General features: G+C 46.3%; 1 protein-coding gene across 1 annotated transcript; it reads right to left on the reverse strand.

Moving 5' to 3' along the window:
- Positions 1-5,495: 5,495 nt before the first annotated feature.
- On the reverse strand, positions 5,496-16,772 carry HIKESHI (heat shock protein nuclear import factor hikeshi). The gene is made up of 5 exons (XM_069972001.1): positions 16,590-16,772; positions 14,740-14,977; positions 10,431-10,582; positions 10,158-10,276; positions 5,496-6,714 (listed from the first exon to the last, which is right to left on the reverse strand). Exons 1-5 carry the CDS (start codon positions 16,617-16,619, stop codon positions 6,660-6,662), a joined length of 594 nt encoding a protein of 197 aa, XP_069828102.1. The 5' UTR covers positions 16,620-16,772; the 3' UTR covers positions 5,496-6,659.
- Positions 16,773-22,754: the final 5,982 nt, after the last annotated feature.

The raw sequence follows: 22,754 nt of genomic DNA on the forward strand, positions 1-22,754 counted from the left end.
TAATGATGTGGCTGCATGGGACTGACGGCTGAATACAATGTCAGAATGTAGTGAGGAGGCCATGGAAAATCATAGAGTGCCAGCCACAGCCCCTCATAAGGAGTACCAGCCAGAACCATAGAGTGCCAGCCAGAGCCCCCCCATAAAGAGTACCAGCCAGAACCATAGAGTGCCAGCCAGAGCCCCCCCATAAAGAGTACCAACCAGAACCATAGAGTGCCAGCCAGAGCCCCCCATAAAGAGTGCCAGCCATAACCATAGAGTGCCAGCCAGAGCCCCCATAAAGAGTGCCAGCCAGAGCCCCCCTATAAAGAGTAACAGCCAGAACCATAGAGTGCCAGCCAGAGCCCCCCTACAAAGAGTACCAACCAGAACCATAGAATGCCAGCCAGAGCCCCCCTATAAAGAGTACCAAACAGAACCATAGAGTGCCAGCCAGAGCCCCCATAAAGAGTGCCAGCCAGAGCCCCCCTATAAAGAGTAACAGCCAGAACCATAGAGTGCCAGCCAGAGCCCCCCTATAAAGAGTACCAACCAGAACCATAGAGTGCCAGCCACAGCCCCCCATAAGGAGTACCAGCCAGAACCATAGAGTGCCAGCCAGAGCCCCCCCATAAAGAGTACCAACCAGAACCATAGAGTGCCAGCCAGAGCCCCCCTATAAAGAGTACCAAACAGAACCATAGAGTGCCAGCCAGAGCCCCCATAAAGAGTGCCAGCCAGAGCCCCCCTATAAAGAGTAACAGCCAGAACCATAGAGTGCCAGCCAGAGCCCCCCTATAAAGAGTACCAACCAGAACCATAGAGTGCCAGCCACAGCCCCCCATAAGGAGTACCAGCCAGAACCATAGAGTGCCAGCCAGAGCCCCCCCATAAAGAGTACCAACCAGAACCATAGAGTGCCAGCCAGAGCCCCCCTATAAAGAGTACCAAACAGAACCATAGAGTGCCAGCCAGAGCCCCCCCATAAAGAGTAACAGCCAGAACCATAGAGTGTCAGCCAAAGACCCCTATAAAAAGTACCAGCCAGAACCATAGAGTGCCAGCCAGAGCCCCCCATAAAGAGTACCAGCCAGAACCCCCTATAGAGTGCCAGCCAGAGCCATAGAGTGCCAGCCAGAGCCCCCCATAAAGAGTACTAGCCAGAACTATAGAGTGCCAGCCAGAGTCCCCCATAAAGAGTACCAGCCAGAACCATAGAGTGCCAGCCAGAGCCCCCTATAAAGAGTACCAGCCAGAACCCCCTATAAAGAGTGCCAGCCAGAGCCATTGGCGTAGCTACCATAGAGGCAGACCATGCAACTGCTATAGGGCCCGTACGGCAGGGGGCCTGGGCCCCTCCAGCAAGACGTGGTCTACCTCCATGGTAGCTACGGCTCACATCACCCACTTGCTCCCCCCCCCCCAGTATTCATATGACCCTGCACTGTCCCTCTGCATTCCGTTTTCCAAGCTCCCAGGTGTACCAGTGACGTCAGTCATATACTAGGGATCTGGCAGAACAGGGCACCGCGGGACTGCGCCAGGTCATGGGTGTATGGGGTGGGGGTCATACAAGATTCAAAGGGACCCGTTCAGTTTCTTGTTATGGGGCCCCATAAGTCCTAGCTACGCCCCTGGCCAGAGCCCCCTATAAAGAGCATCAGCCAGGACCATAGAGTACCAACCAGAGCCCCCCATAAAGAGCATCAGCCAGAACCATAGACTACCAACAAGAACCCCCTATAAAGAGTGCCAACCAGAGCCCCCCATAAAGAGCATCAGCCAGAACCATAGAGTGCCAACCAGAGCCCCCCATAAAGAGCATCAGCCAGAACCATAGAGTGCCAGCCAGAGCCCCCTATAAAGAGTGCCAGCCAGACCCCCCCCCCTATAAAGAGTACCAGCCAGAACCATAGATTACCAGTTAGAGCCCCTATAAAGAGTACCATCCAGAACCATAGAGTACCAGCCAGAGCCCCCTATAAAGAGTGCCACCCAGAGCTCCGCATAAAGAGTTACAGCCAGAACCATAGAGTGCCAGCCAGAGCCCCCCATAAAGAGCATAAGCCAGAACAATAGAGTGCCAGCCTGACCCCCCTATAAAGAGTACCAGCCAGAACCATAGAGTGCCAGCCAGAGCCCCCCATAAAGAGTACCAGCCAGAACCATAGAGTGCCAGCCAGAGCCCCCCATAAAGAGCATAAGCCAGAACAATAGAGTGCCAGTCAGAACCCCCTATAAACAGTAACAGCCAGAACCATAGAGTGGCAGCCAGAGCCCCCATAAAGAGCATAAGCCAGAACAATAGAGTGCCAGTCAGACCCCCCTATAGAGTACCAGCCAGAACCATAGATTGCCAGCCAGAGCCCCCCATAAAGAGCATAAGCCAGAACAATAGAGTGCCAGTCAGACCCCCCTATAGAGTACCAGCCAGAACCATAGAGTGCCAGCCAGAGCTCCCCATAAAGAGCATAAGCCAGAACAATAGATTGCCAGCCAGACCCCCCTATAAAGAGTGCCAGCCAGACCCCCCCCCTATAAAGAGTACCAGCCAGAACCATAGATTACCAGTCAGAGCCCCTATAAAGAGTACCATCCAGAACCATAGAGTACCAGCCAGAGCCCCCTATAAAGAGTGCCACCCAGAGCCCCCCATAAAGAGTACCAGCCAGAACCATAGAGTACCAACCAGAGCCCCCCATAAAAAGTGCCAGCCAGACACCCCTATAAAGATTACCAGCCAGAACCATAGAGTACCAGCCAGAGCCCCCCTCCCCATAAAGAGCATCAGCCAGAACCATAGAGTACAAATCAGAGCCCCCTATAAAGAGTACCAGCAAGAACCACAGAGTACCAACCAGAGCCCCCTAAAAAGAGTGCCAGCCAGAACCCCCCATAAAGAGCATCAGCCAGAACTATAGAGTGCCAGCCAGAGCCCCCTATAAAGAGTACCAACCAGAACCATAGAGTGACAGCCAGAGCCCCCTATAAAGAGTACCAGCCAGAACCATAGAGTACAAACCAGAGCCCCCCTATAAAGAGTACCAGCCAAAGCCCCCTATAAAGAGTGCCGGCCAGAGCCCCCTATAAAGAGTGCCGGCCAGAGCCCCCTATAAAGAGTACCAGCTCATACCCATATAGAGTACCAGCAAAAGCCTTCCCATAGAGTACCTGCCGGAGCCCCCCAAAAGAAGTACGAGCAAAAAGAAAAACCTATATCAGTATCAGCCAAAACCCTCCATAAAGTACCAGCCAGTGACCTCAAAGTGTTATCCAGAGCACACCTATATGATAGAGTACCCCCTATAAAGTGACAACCAGAGTGCCCTCAAAGAGTTTACCAGCTACAGCCCCCCCCCCCCCCAGTGCCATCAGAATGCTTCTTTAAAGAGTGCCAGCCACAGTGTGACCATATACTGATAGGTACCAGCAGTGTCGGACTGGCCCACCGGAGGAACAGAGGATCTTCTGGTGGGCCGCCAGCTTTAGAACCTGCACAAACACTGACTGACATCTTGTTTCTCACTGGTTCTTTATTGGTGGGCCCCAGATTCCCCAGTCTGACACGGACTATAGGGATTGCCAAGGTATTAGGGCCCCCAACACTGGATACCAGTTCTACACAGACTCTGCAGACACTTACAGATGGTGACAGAGACTACAGGGGGCGTCTTCTGTTTGCGATCATAGGCCCCCAGCAGGTAATATCCGGTGTAGGTAGTCCTCCCTTTTCAGTAAATAGCATTCCCATGCAGGTAAACCCCTGGTAGTAAGCATCCCATCCCCTGTAGGTATTCCCAGCTCTGTAAGGTTACGTACTGGGAGCCACCGCTTTGTTCCTCCCTTTGAAGAGAACACAACCCCCAATCACTGACAATGGATAATGAGTAACCTGTCCTGGGGTATTGTATGAGCCGTCAGCTACACCCCATGAGACAATACACATTACAGTAACCAGCCAAGGCCTCAGTGTTTTATTGTGATGCAGGACATGGTTACACAACTCTGGGACTGGAAACCAGCAAGCTAGAGGAAGAGTCATACGAGACATACCGTACTACTAGATGTTGGAAAGATTTTCCCATATTTCTGATTTGGCCTCCACACCGCCTTTTCGTATAAAGCAATGGCATGTCTTACTTTGAGCTGGGAATACCCTGAAACCCACTTTAACCCTTTCACACCCTGGGGTCAATGATGCATCAATGCCCAGGTCGTATTTGGACCATAAGCGGATGTCCCTATGTCTGTCCCCTGCTGCTGTTCCAATCTTGTGACAGCGGCAGGAGAGAGAGAGGGAAGGGGGCAGAGCGCCCGGCCACGTGCCCTGCCTTCGCTCCCTCTCCCCATCGGCCTCTGTAGTCTGAGGCTTCCGGTTTCCATGGTTACCATCGGGGCTCTGCATTCACTTCGCAGAGCCCCGATGGACACCGCAGAGAATTCTCCCTCTGTAGAGAGAGAATTCTCTGTCAGGATCACAGTATCTATAGGGTTAACTCTTAGCATCGGAGCGCAGCATCACCGATAGCCGGGACCCGCCGCGAATGACACAGGCACAACTTCTGCGCCTGTGTTATCCTCGATGGTAAATTAACATCGCCGCAGCATCAGGCATAGGCTGCAGCGATGTTAATTTACTGAGCAGCGGCGGGAGGGGTTTAGAGTTTATCCAGGATTAAAGAAAACACAGCTGCTTTCTTGTGAAAACAGCAGCATACCTGTACAATTCCACTCTATTCACTTTAATTGAGCTGCAATACCAAGAGCCAAACTGAGGACAGGAGTGGCCATGTTTTTCTAAGCCTGGCCAAGTCAATTAAGTGTGTTTATCATGAAGTGCACCCTAGAGACAACCAGAACTAGACAGTATTCCAGATGTGATGGCACTAGAGCTATATACAGCCAGATTTCAATCTCTATTTTCCTACTGGTTATACCTCTAGCTATACAGGTGTGTAGGTGTGTGTGTGTGTGTGTGTGTATACATGTACACACACACACACACACACACACACACACATTATATATATATATATATTTTTTTTTTTTTTTTATTTATATTACACACAATCAGTTTTTATGTAAACCATAAAATTAAATAAAAATTTTCTTCCACTCTAACTTTACACACCCGATCCCCATTAGTAAATACTATATATAGAATGTTCTCTCCTCTGGATGGGAAGGTGAGTGAGGGAGATTTATCAAACATGGTGTAGAGTGAAACTGGCTCAGTTGCCCCTAGCAACCAATCAGATTCCACCTTTCATTTTCCAAAGAGTCTGTGGGGAATGAAAGGTGGAATCTGATTGGTTGCCGGGGGCAACTGAGCCAGTTTCACTTTACACCATGTTGAATAAATCTCCCCCTGTATCTTTAAAAAAGCCGGTCTTGTAGAGAGTTCTGGGTATGTAATGGTTACTGCCTCCCAAATGTGGTCCATGGACAGGCAGGTGGTGAATAGTCGCATTGACTGTTTGATCCGGATACACAAATCACTTTGTACACATCTGTAAACTCACAATATGGCACAAAAAGTTTATTAAAAGCATAAAATAATAGTAAAGTTCAGAATGACCGAACACGATTCCTCTGTGAGGACAGCTGCAGGTCGGCTCTGGTCAGGTCTCCACTTTGGCGCAGAAGATTTGGCTTCATCAGCTGCAGAGTATAATAACATCCTACTACAGCCAGCCGCCATATTGTTGGCAAAACTAAACCTCTTAACAGATACCGGTACCTTATAAATTAGACAAAGCACAAAAACGGGAGGATTCAGGGTCCTCATTGCCCCAAGCAAAAACTTTTTTTTTCTTTTTGTTATATCTCATTCCTTATTTAGACATCACAACAAGCAGCAAATGCAATTTTACAAAAAAAAAAAAAAATTATTTAAAAAAAAAAAGTTAAGATTTAAAATTTGAAGAACAGCACCTTTAGTGAGTATCATTAAGTACCTTAACTAATCCGGCATTAAGAAAAATTTGAGGGGATTTATTAGTGTCATCACATATAAGAGGTGATGAAAATGGCGCACATACCTCTTCTTTTCTGTGGCTATTTTACGCCCCTATACTGACAAACCCATCAGAGCTTTTTTATTTTCTTCTAAGGGTATGTTCACACCTATGGATTTCCAAAGTAGAAACTGAAGAAATTTTAAATACTGTTTTTTCACCCCCGGTTTGGTGTGTGACCCATAAACCAATCTAGAAACAGGAACGCTGTGCTGTGATTGGCAGTTTGGAGGTCCTCTAATTGTGGCAAAAAAAATAATAAAAAAATAATACTTTAATGAAACCTTTTGGGCATAAAATTTTTTTCTAAAGAAGCAAAAAACAAATGAATATTTTCACAGCAAGTGATGAAATACAGCAAAAAAAACAAAACCTTAAAACAGGTTCAGTAAGATACTTGTTGAGTAAGATGTGTACACAAAAAGACAGGGCCTGGACCCTATGGTATAGACACTCTCATAGCCTCAGATGCCAGAGCCCGAAACCATATATATCCCCATCATCATTATCAGATATCTACATGGAGAGCAGATATCACCGTGCCCAATGGCTTCAAAACACATTCTGCTGGAGGGAATGAAGGAGGGATCGTCCAGCAAATAAAGTGTTAAGGAGAGGCACACAATGTCGTTCAGAACGCCGGTCAGGGATGGCTCCAGTTTACGTCTTCCAGAAGAACGGGTTCTGTGCTAGGCGCCGCTGAAAGTTCTCATACCTAGGAGTCGGGAGAAAGGAGAGTGAATAAATGCTCAGAGGTATGTACTATGTGCTAATCCTAACTCCTATGGCTGTCAATGGGCATCTACAACAGCAGCTGTCATGTGATATTTGTGGTCAGCCTTGTGATTGGCCGACATGGTGTTATATTGGATGGCCTGACCACATTTGTAGATGAGCAGTCACGCCTTCACTTTTGATACTGATTCGTTCGGGGGTGACAGCCCGCTGAACCAATCAGTGGCCGCTGCATTGCCCGATCTTAGTCAGTGATTGGCTGAGCGGGCTGTTACTCTCACGAGTCCATCTTGGAAGTGGAGGCAGAATTGCTGAGCAGGGGACCTGAAGATGATGCAGGAGGACACCAGGGAGAACAGAAAGGTAAGAATAGGCTGTTTGTTATTTTTCCCCTTTAACCCTTTCATGACTGAAAGTCATTGATGCCCAGATGTCCAGGTCACATTGAAGCAGTGTTCCTCCTCACCTTCTAAAAGCCATAAAGCTTTTATTTTTGGGGCGTCAATTTTTACGCCAAGATCTGTAGTTATTATTGGCATTATATAGGTGTACAAAAAAAAATTTGAACACTTTTTTTTTTCTGATATATAGTTTTTTAAAAAATCAGCAATCCTGATTTTTTTCCCCCCCTCTTTCGTTTACACTGTTTGCTGTGTATAAAGGAAAGGAGGTAATTTAAACTTTAATTGGGGTTTATTTTATAAGTTTTTTTTCTATATTTTAACCCCTAGATGACCCTGGGCGTACCTGTACATCCTGGATAGCCTAGGGGCGTTCTGAACCGCCGCGGCCCCGGGTGCCGCTTGTAGCTGGGGACTGGGACTATTAGCAGGCAGGGTCCGATCGCCGTGCCCGCTAATTAAGTATTCAGATTCAGATTCAAGTTAACAGCTGCATCTGAATAGTAGCCGTTGGGCTTCCCTGGTGTCTAGTGGGGTGGATCCCCCCCCCGCAACGTTGTCGCGGAGGGGCGATCCTTGCTTCCAGCACCAGGCGGGGTCTGCTCCGTAATGGGGCTGATCCCAGCTCAGCACCCTAATGCTTTCGGCTGCAGCAGCCGAAAGCAATCGAGTGCCTATCTCATTGATCTATGCAGTATTACTACACTGCATAAATCTCAATGATAGATCAGTGTGCTTATACTAGAAGTCCCCCAGGGGGGAATAACCCTACCCCAGGAGGAATAACCCTAACCCCAGGGGGAATAACCCTAACCCCAGGGGGGCTTCTAGTATAAGTGTAAAAAAGTATTAATAAAAAGCCCCCTCCCCTAATAAAAGTTTGAATCACCCCCCTTTTCCCAGGTTTTAAATAAAAGTAAATAAATAAATAAACAAGTTTGGTATCGCCACGTGCGTAATTGCCCAAAATATTAATCACATTCCTGATCTCGCACGATAAACGGTGTAAGTGTGAAAAAATCCCAAGGTTCAAAATTGTGAATTTTTGGTCGCATCAAATCCAGAAAAATTGTAATAATCATCATAAAGTCGCATATGCGCAATAAAGGTACCGATAGAAAGAACACATCATGGCGCAAAAAATGACACCTCACACAGCCCCATAGACCAAAGGATAAAAGCGCTGTAAGCCTCGGAATGGAGCGATTTTAAGGAACGTATATTTGTTAACAATGGTTTGAATTTTTTACAGGCCATCAGATAAAATAAAAGTTATACATGTTACATATCGTTGTAATCGTAACGACTTGAGGAACATATATAACAAGTAAGTTTTACCCCAGGGCGAATGGCGTAAAAACAATTACCCCCCAAATAAGAAAAATGGGTTTTTTCCGCAATTTCACCACACATTGAATTTTTTTCTGGTTTTGCAGTGTACTTTATGAAAAAATTCAGCCTGTCATTGCAAAGTACAATTAGTGACGCAAAAAATAAGGGATCATGTGGGTTTCTAGGTGGAAAACATGCAAGTGCTATGGCCTTTTAAGCACTAGAAGGAAAAGCGAAAAAAAATGGAAATTGGCCCAGTCCTCTAATTTTTTTTTTTTTTTTTAACAGTTAAATATGCAATCATTAGATTGCATATACTGATCAATGCTACGCCACAGCATAGCATTGATCAGTACTATCGGCAATATTCTGATAGAGCCTGTCTGAGGGCAGACCATCAGCAGATGGCCGATCCTACAAGATGGAGGTAAGGAGAACTCCTCTGCCTGTCAGTGCAAGTGATCGGGGTCCCCGTCAGTCAGTGACAGGTGCCTTTCATCTCAATTACTTCCTATGGCTATGTTCACACTACGTTAGAGACCGGCCGTTCCATGACCCCAGCCGGGTCACGGAACGGCCGGTCTCTGGCCGGATCATTTCGGCCGGTACTTAAGTACCGGCCGGATGAACTTTCGGCCGCGGAGCTCTGATGCGGGCGCATCAGCGCGCGCCCGCATCAGAGCTTACCATAGCCCACAGTGAAGCAAACGGCTCAGGTCTTTCTGCGGCCAGAATTCACTGAATTCCGGCCGCAGAAAACTGACATGTCAGTTGTTTGCGGCGGCGTATTGGATCCCGGCCGGAGCGCACACGATGTGTGTACGATAAGGCTGGGATCCTATAGAACAACAGGCATTGTTCCACCGCGGTAAAAGTACGTCCATTGTTGCCATCAGCAACAACGGACATACTTTTACGTAGTGTGAACATAGCCTAATGCTGCGTTTACACAGACAGATTTATCTGACAGATTTTTGAAGCCAAATCCAGGAATGGATTTCAAAAGAGGAGAAATCTCAATCTTTCCTTTATGACCTGTTCCTTGTTTATAGTCTGTTCCTGGCTTTGGCTTGAAAAATCTGTCCGGTTCTCGGCCGCTTCCGGGTGTCTGATGCGGGCCCGAGACGTGACGTCTCAGGTCCGCTCAGCCACTTTGTGGCTGAGCGGACCTGAGATGTCACGTCTTGGGCCCCATCAGACACCCTGAAGCGGCCGAGAACCGGGCACCGTAGCGCCGCAATGCGGGACCCACCACTGGTACCGGGGAGGTGAGTGGACGTCTTTTTTTTCAGCCACCTCATCCCCGGCTACATCTAAAAATAGCCCCCACGCTGGAGTACCCCTTTAAGCACCGTGATCACTATGCATCGCTGTGTTTAAGGGGTAATGACCGCAGCTACATGTCATTACCTCTGGCTCTGGGGTACCTAATGTGTGCAGGGCCAATTGCCCCTTCATGGCCACAAACATTTATATACGCTCCTGCTGCACGGGGCATCGTCAGCAAGGACGAATATAGCTGTATTGTGGACGTGAAGGGGTTTAAGAAAAACAAAACAAAAAACAAAGCTCCTAGACTCCAATGCAAATAAAAACGTGCTATTTATAATAATTGGGTCTTCTCATGTAGCCTGAAAGCCATTGAGCCCCTTGGAAGACTCATCTGCTATTGCCAGCCCCCTCTCCTCACCACTTGAGAATAACGTTGGATGGTATGAAGACTTCTGTAGGGTTGGGGGTCATCTGTGCCTGAGTCACAGCAAATGATGAAGCAAAGTTATAGAAGTTGTCCAGCATTTTCTGGGTGAACTGTATACAAAAAAGAAAAAGAAAAAAAAGTTATAAAAACCTTTTGCGTCGAAGAAGAGACTGGACAACGGACACATCAATGGGCCACTCCATTTCAAGATGACCGTGGAGGTTGCACTAGTTACAGTAAGGTGCACATTATAGACGTACTGACCTGAGTGAAGGAGTCCACAGTAGACACCGCTGCATTGGCTACTGGAGTCTGCTGTGCCAACTGTTCCAGCAACTCCACAGAGATCCCAATCTGCGCTACTGAAGGCGTCTGTGGTACACTCATTGCTCCAAATGGATGCTGCGTCCCTTCTCCTGCAGGAACCAAAGGGACTGATTAGAATGATTGATTTCATCAATAATAGTGATCACAAGGACTTTATTTATGATAGAGATTGAAATCTTGGATTAAAAGTGGTACAAGTGGTTTGGGGGGGGGGGGAGGATTGTGGGTAGAGAGTAACTTTAAAGGGAATCTCATGGCTCCTACTGTAATGGAAAGTCAAAGAGGAGCTGTGCCTCAGTGTTTGTGCTTCCCTCTAGCATCCCTCTATACTGCTTCCTCCTTCCTCTTCTTCATGGGTAATCAATACTTCCCGGCTTCCTGCTCACTCAGCTGTCAGTCAGTATCTGCCAGCAGAGGACTGATCTGCAATCAGGTATAGTTGAATCCCCTTGCCTGTGTTGGAGCTGTGGTCTAGGGGTAAATCACCTGTCTAGAGAACAGCAACAGTTTATTATTTTTGCTTCGATTCCCCTTATAGAAATAAAATAGTTATTTATTTATTTTTATTTTTTTCTAAATTTTGTACTATTATTTTTAAAATGCAAATAATTTCCAAGCAGGTCCAAATTAGGTTTCAAATTAGTCTTTTTTCAATACAATGAGGAAAAAAAATAAAAAATTTATATATATTATTTTTCCTTCTCATTGTTGTATTAAAAAAAAATAAAAAAAATAAACTAATTTGGACCTGATTGGGAATTCTTTGCACTTTTAAAAATACTACAATAATGGGAAAAACTAAATATTTTACTAGAAAATGTACCCGGCGCTGCCCGGGTATAAAGTGTCAGTGTGTTAATTAGATTTGTTCTAAGGTGCCCAGGAGGCCAAGCTAAAGGTATTGTTTCATCTAAGTTAATCAGTGGAATTAGTGTATACCTGTAGTGCATAGTTGGAGGGGTTCTGTATACCCACAATGTATAGTTTTTAGGGGTCTCGCATATTTGTAGTGCATAGTTGGGGGGGGGGGTTGTATACCTATAGTGTATAGTTGGGGGGGGTCCTGTATACCTGTAGTGTGTATTTGGGGGGGGGCTGTATACCTGTAGTGTATAGTTGAGGGAGGTCCTGTATACCTGCAGTGTACAGTTGGTGAAGGTCCTGTATACCTGTACTGTATAGTTCGGGGGTCCTGTATACCTGTAGTAAATAGTTGGTGCTGTATACCTGTAATGTATAGTTGGTGGAGGTCTTGTATACCTGTAGTTTATAGTTTAAGGGTCCTGGATACCTGTAGTGTATAATTGGTGGAGGTCTTGTATACCTGTAGTATATAGTTCGGGGGTCCTGTATACCTGTAGTAAATAGTCTGAGGGTCCTGTATAACTATAGTACAGAGTTGGTGGAGGTCCTGTATACCTGTAGTGTATAGTTTGGGGTCCTATATACCTGTAGTATATAGCTGGTAGAGTTCCTGTATACCTGTAGTATATTTGGGGTCCTGTATACTTGTAGTATAGAGTTTGTGAAGGTGCTGTATACCTGTATTATAGAGTTGGTGTAGGTCCTGTATACCTGTAGTGTATAGTTTTGAGGTCCTGTATACCTGTAGTGTATAGTTTGGGGTCCTATATACCTGTAGTATATAGTTGGTGGAGTTCCTGTATACCTGTAGTGTATAGTATTGGGGTCCTGTATACCTGTAGTATATAGTTGGTGGAGGTCCTGTATACCTGAAGTATATAGTTGGTGGAGGTCCTGTATATACCTGTAGTATATAGTTTTGGGGTCCTGTATACCTGTAGTGTAAAGTTTGGGGTCCTGTATACCTGTAGTATATAGTTTTGTGGAGGTCCCGTGCACCTGTAGTGTATAGTTTTGGGGTCATGTATACCTGTAGTGTCCTGTATACCTGCAGGGTTGTATTTACCCGTATGGCAGTGTTATTCAGTCACAGTGTGTTGGTATTGGTCATGTCTGGTATGGCGGTGTTATCCAGTCACAGTATGGCGGTATTGGTCAGGTCTGGTGTGGCGGTGTTATCCAGTCACGGTATGGTGGTATTGGTCAGGTCTGGTATAGCGGTGTTATCCAGTCACAGTATGGCAGTATTGGTCAGGTCTGATATGATGGTGTTTTCCAGTCACAGTATGGCGGTATTGGTCAGGTCTGGTGTGGCGGTGTTATCCAGTCACAGTATGGCGGTATTGGTCAGGTCTGATATGATGGTGTTTTCCAGTCACAGTTTGCCGGTATTGGTCAGGTCTGGTGTGGCAGTGTTATCCAGTCACAGTATGGCCGTATTGGTCAGGTCTGGTATGGCAGTGTTATCCATTCACAGTATGGCGGTATTGGTCAGGTCTGGTATGACGGTGTTATCCAGCACAGTATAGCGGTATTGGTCAGGTCTGGTGTGGCAGTGTTATCCAGTCACAGTATGGCGGTATTGGTCAGGTCTGGCAGTGTTATCCAGTCACAGTATGGCGGTATTGGTCAGGTCTGGTATGACAGTGTTATCCAGTCACAGTATGGCGGTATTGGTCAGGTCTGGTGTGGTGTGGCAGTGTTATCCAGTCACAGTATGGCTGTATTGGTCAGGTCTGGCAGTGTTATCCAGTCACAGTATGGCGGTATTGGTCAGGTCTGGTGTGGCGGTGTTACCCAGTCACAGTATGGCGGTATTGGTCAGGTCTGGTGTGGCGGTGTTACTCAGTCACAGTATGGCAGTATTGCTCAGGTCTGGTATGGAGGTGTATCCAGTCACAGTATGGCGGTATTGGTCAGGTCTGGTATGGAGGTGTTATCCAGTCACAGTATGGCGGTATTGGTCAGGTCTGGTGTGGCAGTGTTACCCAGTCACAGTCTGGTATACCTGTTGTGCCCTGTATATACATGTACTGTATGGATGGAGTAGGGGGTCCTGTATATACATGTACTGTATAGATGCAGTAGGGGGCCCTGTATATACATGTACTGTATAGATGCAGTAGGGGGCCCTGTATATACATGTACTGTATAGATGGAGTAGGGGGTCCTGTATATATATGTACTATATAGATGGAGTAGGGGGTCCTGTATATACATGTACTGTATAGATGGAGTAGGGGGCCCTGTATATATATGTACTGTATAGATGGAGTAGGGGGTCCTGTATACATGTAGTGTATAGATGGAGTAGGGGGTCCTGTATATACATGTACTGTATAGATGGAGTAGGGGGTCCTGTATATACATGTACTGTATAGATGGAATAGGGGGCCCTGTATATACATGTACTGTATAGATGGAGTAGGGGGTCCTGTGTATACATGTACTGTATAGATGGAGTAGGGGGTCCTGTATATACATGTACTGTATAGATGGAGTAGGGGGTCCTGTATATACATGTACTGTATAGATGGAGTAGGGGGTCCTGTATATACATGTACTGTATAGATGGAGTAGGGGGTCCTGTATATACATGTACTGTATAGATGGAGTAGGGGGTCCTGTATATACATGTACTGTATAGATGGAGTAGGGGGCCCTGTATACATATACTGTATAGTTGGAGTAGGGGGTCTACCAGTTATTACTGTGGATGTTGTGAGGCAGCTTCCCTAGCAACCATTGCTCCCTGTGAAAATGAAAGCAGTAATCCTATTGGTTGCTAAGGCTCCAACTGCCGTGTCTGCTGCAGCTAATTATATCACCTGTGTATGCAGTGAGGAGATTTTCCCATTCATCTCTATGGGGCGCCTCTCTTTCCCCTCCCCCTCCCCTCCTGTACATCTGGCGGGGACGGGACCTTCGCAATAACCTTCCCGGGCACCCAATGTATCTGTGTGCCAAATTTGGGGTCAAACGGTTCAGGCGTTTGGAAGTCTATAGAGGACAGACAGACAGAAGGACAGACGGACAGACAGACTTTGATTTTTATGATATAGATTTCCATCAGGGGAATTGAACCAAAAGAACAAACTGGAGCTGGTCTCTAGACAGGTGATTTACCCCTAGACCACAGCTCTAACACAGGCTAGGAGGCTCAACTATATTTGATTGCAGATCAGTCCTCTGTTGGCAGATACTGACTGACAGCTGAGCGAGCAGGAGGCTGAGCAGCATTGATTATTGATGAAAAAGTGAGAGGAGGAAAGAGTGGTGAGGTGAGCTAGAGTGAGCCACAACTCATTGACTCTTCATTATAGTAGGAGACCCGAAATTGTGCATAATCCACTTCACAGACAGGTTGATAATTAATACTTACCAGACTTCAAGCCGGAGATCTTGAATATGGCGCTGGGTTTTTCATTTGTGATGAAGCCGAGTAGCTGCCAGACAGGCATGCCGCTGTGATCAGGGTAGGAGATGTACACAGATCCCCCCATTCTCTCTGGGAAGGGGATAGTCCCCAGCATGAACACCACCACATGGTTGATGCTTTCATAGTCAGGCAGGTTAAAGACAAACTTATCCTCGGCTATCTGCTGGGCATCTGTCTGCACCTATGGAGACATGACACGTAGGTGATCACTCCTAGGATAGGGGATCAATCAACTGGCAGAGATACTGAAGGAATGAAATACTAGAGATTTTTAAATAGAGCTAAATTACAAATCTTTGGCACTTTTAGACACCATTTAATTTGAAAGAAAACGTTTTTTTACTGGAGTACCCCTTTAACCCCTTAAACTTGGGTCTGCTGACTGATACCAACCAATATATTAATCATTAGATGTCCCTCTCTGTGGGGATGTGCAGCCGATCCCTCCTCCTCCTCCCCCTATCCTTTCCATAGACTTCTGGGGTCAGCAGCTGTAACCTGATCTCTCAGTGAAGCGAATGAGTATTCTCTCTGCCTCATGTGTAGGATTTAATCAGAGAGTTCAGAATGAGTGATCAGTACAGGAGGCAGGAAAGAAGTCTGACGTGCAGAAGAAGACGCCCAGTTGTGTGATAAACTGTCAAGTCAACGAAGCTCGTCTCATGAACTAAGTGTCCTATTACACAGAGATCAGACCGATTCGGGCAAATATGGCGCACTGTATTAAAGACAACGATTGGCCGAGGAACCGACCATCTGATTGTCGTCTTTCAGCAAGTTTAAAAATCCTCGGCCGTGCATCACTATGTGTAAAAGTAATGGGCAGGCAACGTTTGATGACGTGAGTGTAAAGAAAATATTAAACTTAATACTTACCTGTCCACGCTCCCCAATGTCCTGGTGCCATTTCCCCACCCACTACAGTCACCGTTGGAGCGAAGTGACAGGCCACTCAGCCAATCACTGGCCGTGGCTTTGTCCCATCCTGGCTGAGCGGCCTTTCACTTCAAAGGTGGCTTCAGAAGTGCCAGCGGTGGCTGCGGAAAAGGCAGCAGGACCCCGGTGGAGCGTGGTCAGGTAAGTACAATATTATTTTCTATAAAAAACAAGGCGTCAATCCGCTCACGGCTGGCCCACTCCTTTCTAATAAAAATAGCGCAGGCTAGATCGGCGCTTTGAGGCAGGTAGCGCTCTGACCGGTCTCACCTGACCATACGAAACACGACTAACTGCACTGGAATGGCGCTGAGGAGGAAAGTACATGACATACCCAGCCCAGTGTGAACACAGCCTAAGTGTGCAACTTTTTGTTGCGTTTACACCACTAGGAAAGTGAGGGAGAATGATGTACTGCAACCCGCCAGACGGACTATAATTTTACTGAAAAACATAGGGGAGATTTGCACTGGCTACGATCCCCCTGTATTTATTAGGGGGCCGCACGTGACACACCAATGTTATTAAAGCCCCTGTAGAGCGCCATTTCTCCACTTCACATAATGATCAGAAAAAAGCTGACAGGTATGACAAGCAATCGCCAGGACGAGGAATATGGCGCACTACTATGATGGGCGGACAGCGCTATACGTGCCCCAGGCTTAGTGAATGACCCCCATTCCCAGCCATAGGAATCAATAAGAAGCTTGGTCATTTATTACTATCAAGTCTCCTCCAATCTAGTACAATAAATGCAGGGTGGTACAGGTAGGACTACTACTCTCAGCACGTCCTGGCAGTGGTCACCCCTCCCGTACAGCTCGTTACAATGTATCACTGTGAGACACGTGACTCACCAGCCTCCCCGCCACCAGGCAGCCGAACATGTCTGCAGGCGGCGCTGTCTGCAGCCTCCCGGTGCTCCCTGTGTCCCAGCTCCGGACCTCCGACCCCGAACACTCCGCTCCCGTCCAGAAACTTCCAGAAAGCCTGCGATCAGGCGGCGTGAGAGCTCCAAAAACAATACGCCCCACACGCCCCGCCCCTCGGAGGCTCAAGCCGCCATATTGGAGACTGGCACACCAACCAAAGCGAGGTCCGTAGCCAAGCTGACTGAGCACGGGAGGCGGAGAAGTCACGTGACTGGGGCAGAGTAGCCATATTGGAAAAGGGCAGCATTGGCTGTCAAGGAGTGAAAACAAGCCCGAACAAAAGACGGTAGTCAGCTGATACTAAGTCATTGGAAGCTCTTTGGAAAGCTGTACTTTTTCTTTTAATTTTACAACCCTGAAGGGGACGTGTGTCACACAATCAAAGTATTTCTCGGGCTAGCAGATGTGTGACTTTATTACGGTTAAGATTTGGTAGTCGGTGGATATTGCATGCAACTTGCATTAAACTATTATCTGGTATACAATCTGCAACCAGGAATCCTTTAAAGTTAGATTTTGGTTGTCATGGTAACGCCATATCGTAAGTCAAGGCGTGACCACATTGCCAATTATCAGATGTGATGTCCTATTATGCTGCGTTTGCATGCAACGATTATCGTTCGAATTTACGCAATAACGATCGCATTTAAACAATAATCGGCTGGCGTAAACACAGCAAACAAGCGATCTTTCAACATGTTCTCAGATCGTCGTTGATCGTTTACTAAAAATTAATAACCCAGGACATACCTGTACGCCCAGGGTCATCTGCTGACAGGCGGCCAGCTGTACAGGTACGTCCTAGGTCATCTAGGGGTTAAACATCTCAAGTCTTATAGTAATTATCAGCTGCTGTATGTCCTGGATGAAGTGGTGTATTCTTTCCAGTATAAGGGTGGGTTCATACTGAGGAATTCTCACGGATAATGTCCGCAGAATTCCGCTGTCTGTCCGCACGCGCGGCCGCGCGCTTTTCCGCCGGCTCCATAGTCACCATTCTATGGGCCGGCGTGTTACGGAATACGCCGGCCCATAGAATGGTGTCTATGGAGCCAGCCTAAAGGCGCGGCCGTGCGTGCGGACAGAGAGCGGAATTCCACTGACATTATCCGTGAGAATTCCTCAGTATGAACCCACCCATTGGCTATGTTCACACAGCGTAAAAGTACGGCAACAACGGCCGTACTTTGTATTGCCTTCTATAGGATCCCGGCCGGAGCGTATACACATAGTATACGCTCCGGCCAGGATCCCATGCGGAGCCACAAAGAACTGACTTGTCATTTTTCTGCAGCCGTAATTCAGTGAATTGCGGCCGCAGAAAGATCTGTCAGTTCACACAATGAAGCGAGCGGCTCTGGACGCTTGCTTCATTGTGTGCTATGAAAGTTCTGATGCGGGCGCGCGCTGATGCGCCCACATCAAAACACTGCGGCCGGAAAGAACATCAGGCCGGTACTGCAGTACCGCACAGGATGATCGTTTTTAGAGACCAACCATTCCATGACCCGGCCGGGTCACGGAACGGCCGATCTCATACGCCGTGTGAACTTAGCCTAACACAGAACCCAGAGCATTAGCAAATCCCCATAGGAAATCTCTTTGGCCTGGACAGTTCCTGTCATGGGATTCGCTACCACCAGATGTGCTAGTGAATTTAAACAATAGTCATTTAGTGTAAATGCAGGCAACGATCAAGCAACCAATGAGAAATCGATCATCGTTCATTTGGTGCCGACCCCAAAATCATCGTTACTCATTAGCTGTAATTCCGCATTCGTTTACTAAGTGTTCAGTGTAATGCTGGGTTTACACAGAGCGATAATTCGCCCGATTGTACAATTTCAAAGTAACTTTTTTTTTTATAACGATCAGCGTTTAGACAGAACAATTTATCGTACGGAAAAATCGCCTTGCCATCGCTTAAGCCTATCTCGCACATAGGTTAAATGGGTGAGCAACTGTTTACACGGAACGAGCTGCAAATTTTTGCGAACTACCAATGACGATTTGAGAACATGTTCAAAGATCGAAATGAACGATTTCTCCCTCGTCGCTTGATCGTTCGCTGCGTTTACACGTACGATTATCGTTCGAATTCGATCGTGGAAACGCAGCATAATTCCACATCGTTCCTTCATTTTATGGGATGAGATGGAGTAAACTGCTATATTAACAATCAGAACTAATGACTATGTTTCTGTGTAATATGGTGAACACGTACAGGATCAGCAGCAGATTTGATGGCCCAGAACTGATTTGCTGTGCATCTGCAGCTTCAAATCTGCGCCATTAAATTTGCTGCAGATCCTATACATGTGAACGCACCCTAACAGTAAACTATCTTGTTTGCAATCGTTTATCGTTAAAAAACGACCCTTACATAGCTTTCTCTGACCCAGCATAACCTTTACCCCAACAGACCTCTGAAGAAGTCCTTTGGCATCTGGCACCTAGAAGTAACAGTAGATCCTGTGCGTTGTGAGGTGCAGCTTCCATGGATGGGACTTGTTTCTCCAGCACATCCCACAGACCATCAATTGGATTGAGTGACGAGAGGACAAGCCGCCACCTTGATCTCTTTGTCCTGAATACGTCAGCAGTGTGTCCGGGGCATTATTCGGGATTCCCACTGCTATGAAGAGGGGGGACTTGGTGTGGTACAATGGTGAGGTAGGTGATAGGTGTCACAGTAACATCCACATGATGCCAGGACACAAGTCCTCCAGCAGAACATTGCCCATCAAACTGTCCCTGCCATCTTATCTTCTTCTTCAGGTAAGGCTGGGTTCAAACTATTGTGTTGTTTTCATCCGTTTTTACAAAAAAAAACTTCCATTGACTTTCATTATCAAAACACATCCTTTTTTAACATATACAAAAACGTGGTCGACAACATTTTTGTGTATATTTAAAAAAAAAAAAATGAAAAATTAAAAAACATAAATGCATCCGTTTTTCCATCCATTTTTTGTAAAAATGGATAAAATAAAAAGTAATGTGAACCCAGCCTAAGTGACGCACACACAGCTGGTCATCCACATGATGTAGAAAAGTTAGAGAAACTGTGATTCAGCAGGCCAGGCCATCATCCTCCATTACATGGTCCAGATCATCATGTGCCAAATGTGGGAATTTTAAAAGGTACACCAGGGTCAGTATGGGCACTCTGGTTTGTGTGCAGGTTGGAGGGCCTCTTGTGTCCTGACACCTATTGTATCCAGGAGAATTCCAGCACCGAATCTGGGACAAAATTATTTACAGAATAATAGGTGCAAATCATACATGTGCAACCAGCAATTCATTCATTCTCCATGGAGCTGCCCAACATTTCTCATAGACAATGAATGGAGCACTGGCCACGCATGTGTGGAATGCAACATTTATCATGGGGTTTTTGTCCCCATTCTTAGGATTGGTGATGGTCCCAGCGGTTGGACCCCCGACCAATCAGCTTGTTATCCCCTTTCCTATAGATAAGGTAAAAAATACCCGTCCCTGTCACTGGGGACGCGGGCACAGAGCCTCCCCCCCCCCCCCCCCCCCCCCCCCCCGGTGCAGCCCCTGGATACTTACGACACTATTCACTCTCAATGGGCATCGGACTCAGCGGCACGCGCACGGCTTCTGGCACTGATATCTTCTTCCCGGGACCGGCTCCAGGAATGGGACTCGTCGGAAAGGGTAAGTATCCGGCTCTGTGCCCGCGTCCCCGGTGACAGGTTGCCTTTAGGGCCATGTTCACACTATGTATAAGACTGGCCGTTCCGTGACCTGGCCGGGTCACGAAACGGCTGGTTTCAGACGGCTGGTTTTCAGAGTTCTGATGCAGGCGCATCTGTGCACGCCCGCATCCAAACTCCCCACACGCTCCATAGTGTGCACTGACATGGCTTTCTGTGGCTGCTATTCACTGAATAGCGGCTGCAGAAAACTGACATGTCAGTTGTTTACGGCGCCACTAGGGATCCCGGACGGAGAGTATACCATATGTATACACTCCGGCTGGGATCCCATAGACAGCAGTGTAACATATTTTTTTATAATAATCATGGCTGTGTTGTTGTTGCCGTAGATTTACGAAAAAATACTTAGAGTGAACATAGCCTAATAATGTCCCTTCTCATGATATACTGATCTGTATGCAGTGAGCTTATGCTATTAGCATCTGCATGTAAAGAATCTTAGCATTTTACCCAATGATAATGTGAAGGAAAACAGCTGAGTGGCCTGAGACCAGCCATGGCATGCTCCACTTTGTGGTGGAAATATCTCTAATAACAGGTCACGTGGCAAGTAAGCCATTAAACTTCCACATGTCAAACATGTCTAACTGAAATCATGTATGAGGCCAGTGAATAAGTGCCAATGGTCCTGATATTACTGGGATAATCTGGCTAACTGGGCTTCAAAAAGGGTGTGTTTATTAGAGATGAGCGAACCTGGAGCATGCTCGAGTCCATCCGAACCCGAACTTTCGGCATTTAATTAGCGGTGGCTGCTGAAGTTGGATAAAGCCCTAAGGCTATGTGGAAAACATGGATATAGTCATTGGCTGTATCCATGTTTTCCAGACAACCTTAGAGCTTTATCCAAGTTCAGCAGCCCCAGCTAATCAAATACCGAACGTTCGGGTTCGGATGGACTCGAACCCGAACCTGGTTTGCTCATCTCTAGTGTTTATGTAAACCTCAACCAAAAGTTGGTGTTTCGGGGGACTTTCTGGGTGATATCCATATCCATGTCAGGAACTGTCCAGAGCAGAAGAGGTTTTCTATGGGGATTTGCTCCTGCTCTGGACAGTTCCTGACATGGACAGAGGTGGCAGCAGAGAGCACGGTGTCAGACTGGAACAAATATATATAAAACCAGTGGGCACCGCTATAATTAGAAGAGTGCTAGACCAATGCATATAAATGACACAAACCCAAAAAGAACAAAAAGCATATGCACGAATAGGTAGCACATCACAAAAATAGACACAAGTACAAAAAATAACACTAAATAGTTTATGCAGGAGTATAGCAAGGAGGGAGACAAACCCCAATACCACTCTACATTAAAAACAATTAAAACGTCCACATAAGTCCGGCCGGTATACCAGCAAGGACTATAAAGCCACCCTGACCCAGGACTGTGCAAGCAATATTAGAATGTAACCAAGCTGCCAAAGCAGAGTCCCTGTAACATGTAACCTATAACAACACCACAATGGTATATACATGAGGTAGGGGAGTAAAAATAGTCACCATGTCAGTCCTAGAAAAATATAAAGAACGGGTCAGGTGGGAAAAGAATTACCCCACGCGTTCCGCCGCCCAGCGGCTTCCTCAGGGATGTGGGTATTGGGGTTTGTCTCCCTCCTTGCTATACTCCTGCATAAACTATTTAGTGTTATTTTTTGTACTTGTGTCTATATTATAATAAAGTATTTTTGTGATGTGCTACCTATTTGTGCATATGCTTTTTGTTCTTTTTGAGACTGGAACAAATACACCACTTCCTATGGGACATACAGCAAGTACTGGAAAGAGATCAGAGCCGCACTCAGTGACAGTCCAGGTGGTGCACAAGGAAAGGAGCACAATCCCAACAGAACAATTCAATAGGAAATCCTGACACTCAACAATTTCATAACCATCTAAGTTTATTCGGTATCCATAAACCACATTAGTGTGAACAGCAGAACTACCTAATTAGTTACGTAATGATAACTTTTTTGACACCAGCTGATTTGAAAACAATTTTTTTAACCAAAGTACCCCTTTAATATGTTGGGGGGGAAGATTTCTGCAATATCCACTACTTCTTAGTTATATCTGTTTTTCCACAAACATGTGCTCTAAGACATCCTACACATCACCTTTCTGTTCCCACAAGGCTAAATATATAAAAGCTATGGTAGAAATCATTGGTGCTGGACAGTCATGGCCAAAAGTTTTGAGAATGGCGCAAATATTATATTTTCCCATGATCTGCTGCCCTCTGGTTTTTATGTGTGTTTGTCAGATGTTTTTATCACATAAAGAAATATAACTGCAATCATATTATGGGTAACAAAAGCGTATACTGACAGTTAGAATGAGTTAC

This window comes from Dendropsophus ebraccatus, chromosome 5 (assembly GCF_027789765.1).
Source record: "Dendropsophus ebraccatus isolate aDenEbr1 chromosome 5, aDenEbr1.pat, whole genome shotgun sequence".
NCBI lineage: Eukaryota > Metazoa > Chordata > Amphibia > Anura > Hylidae > Dendropsophus > Dendropsophus ebraccatus.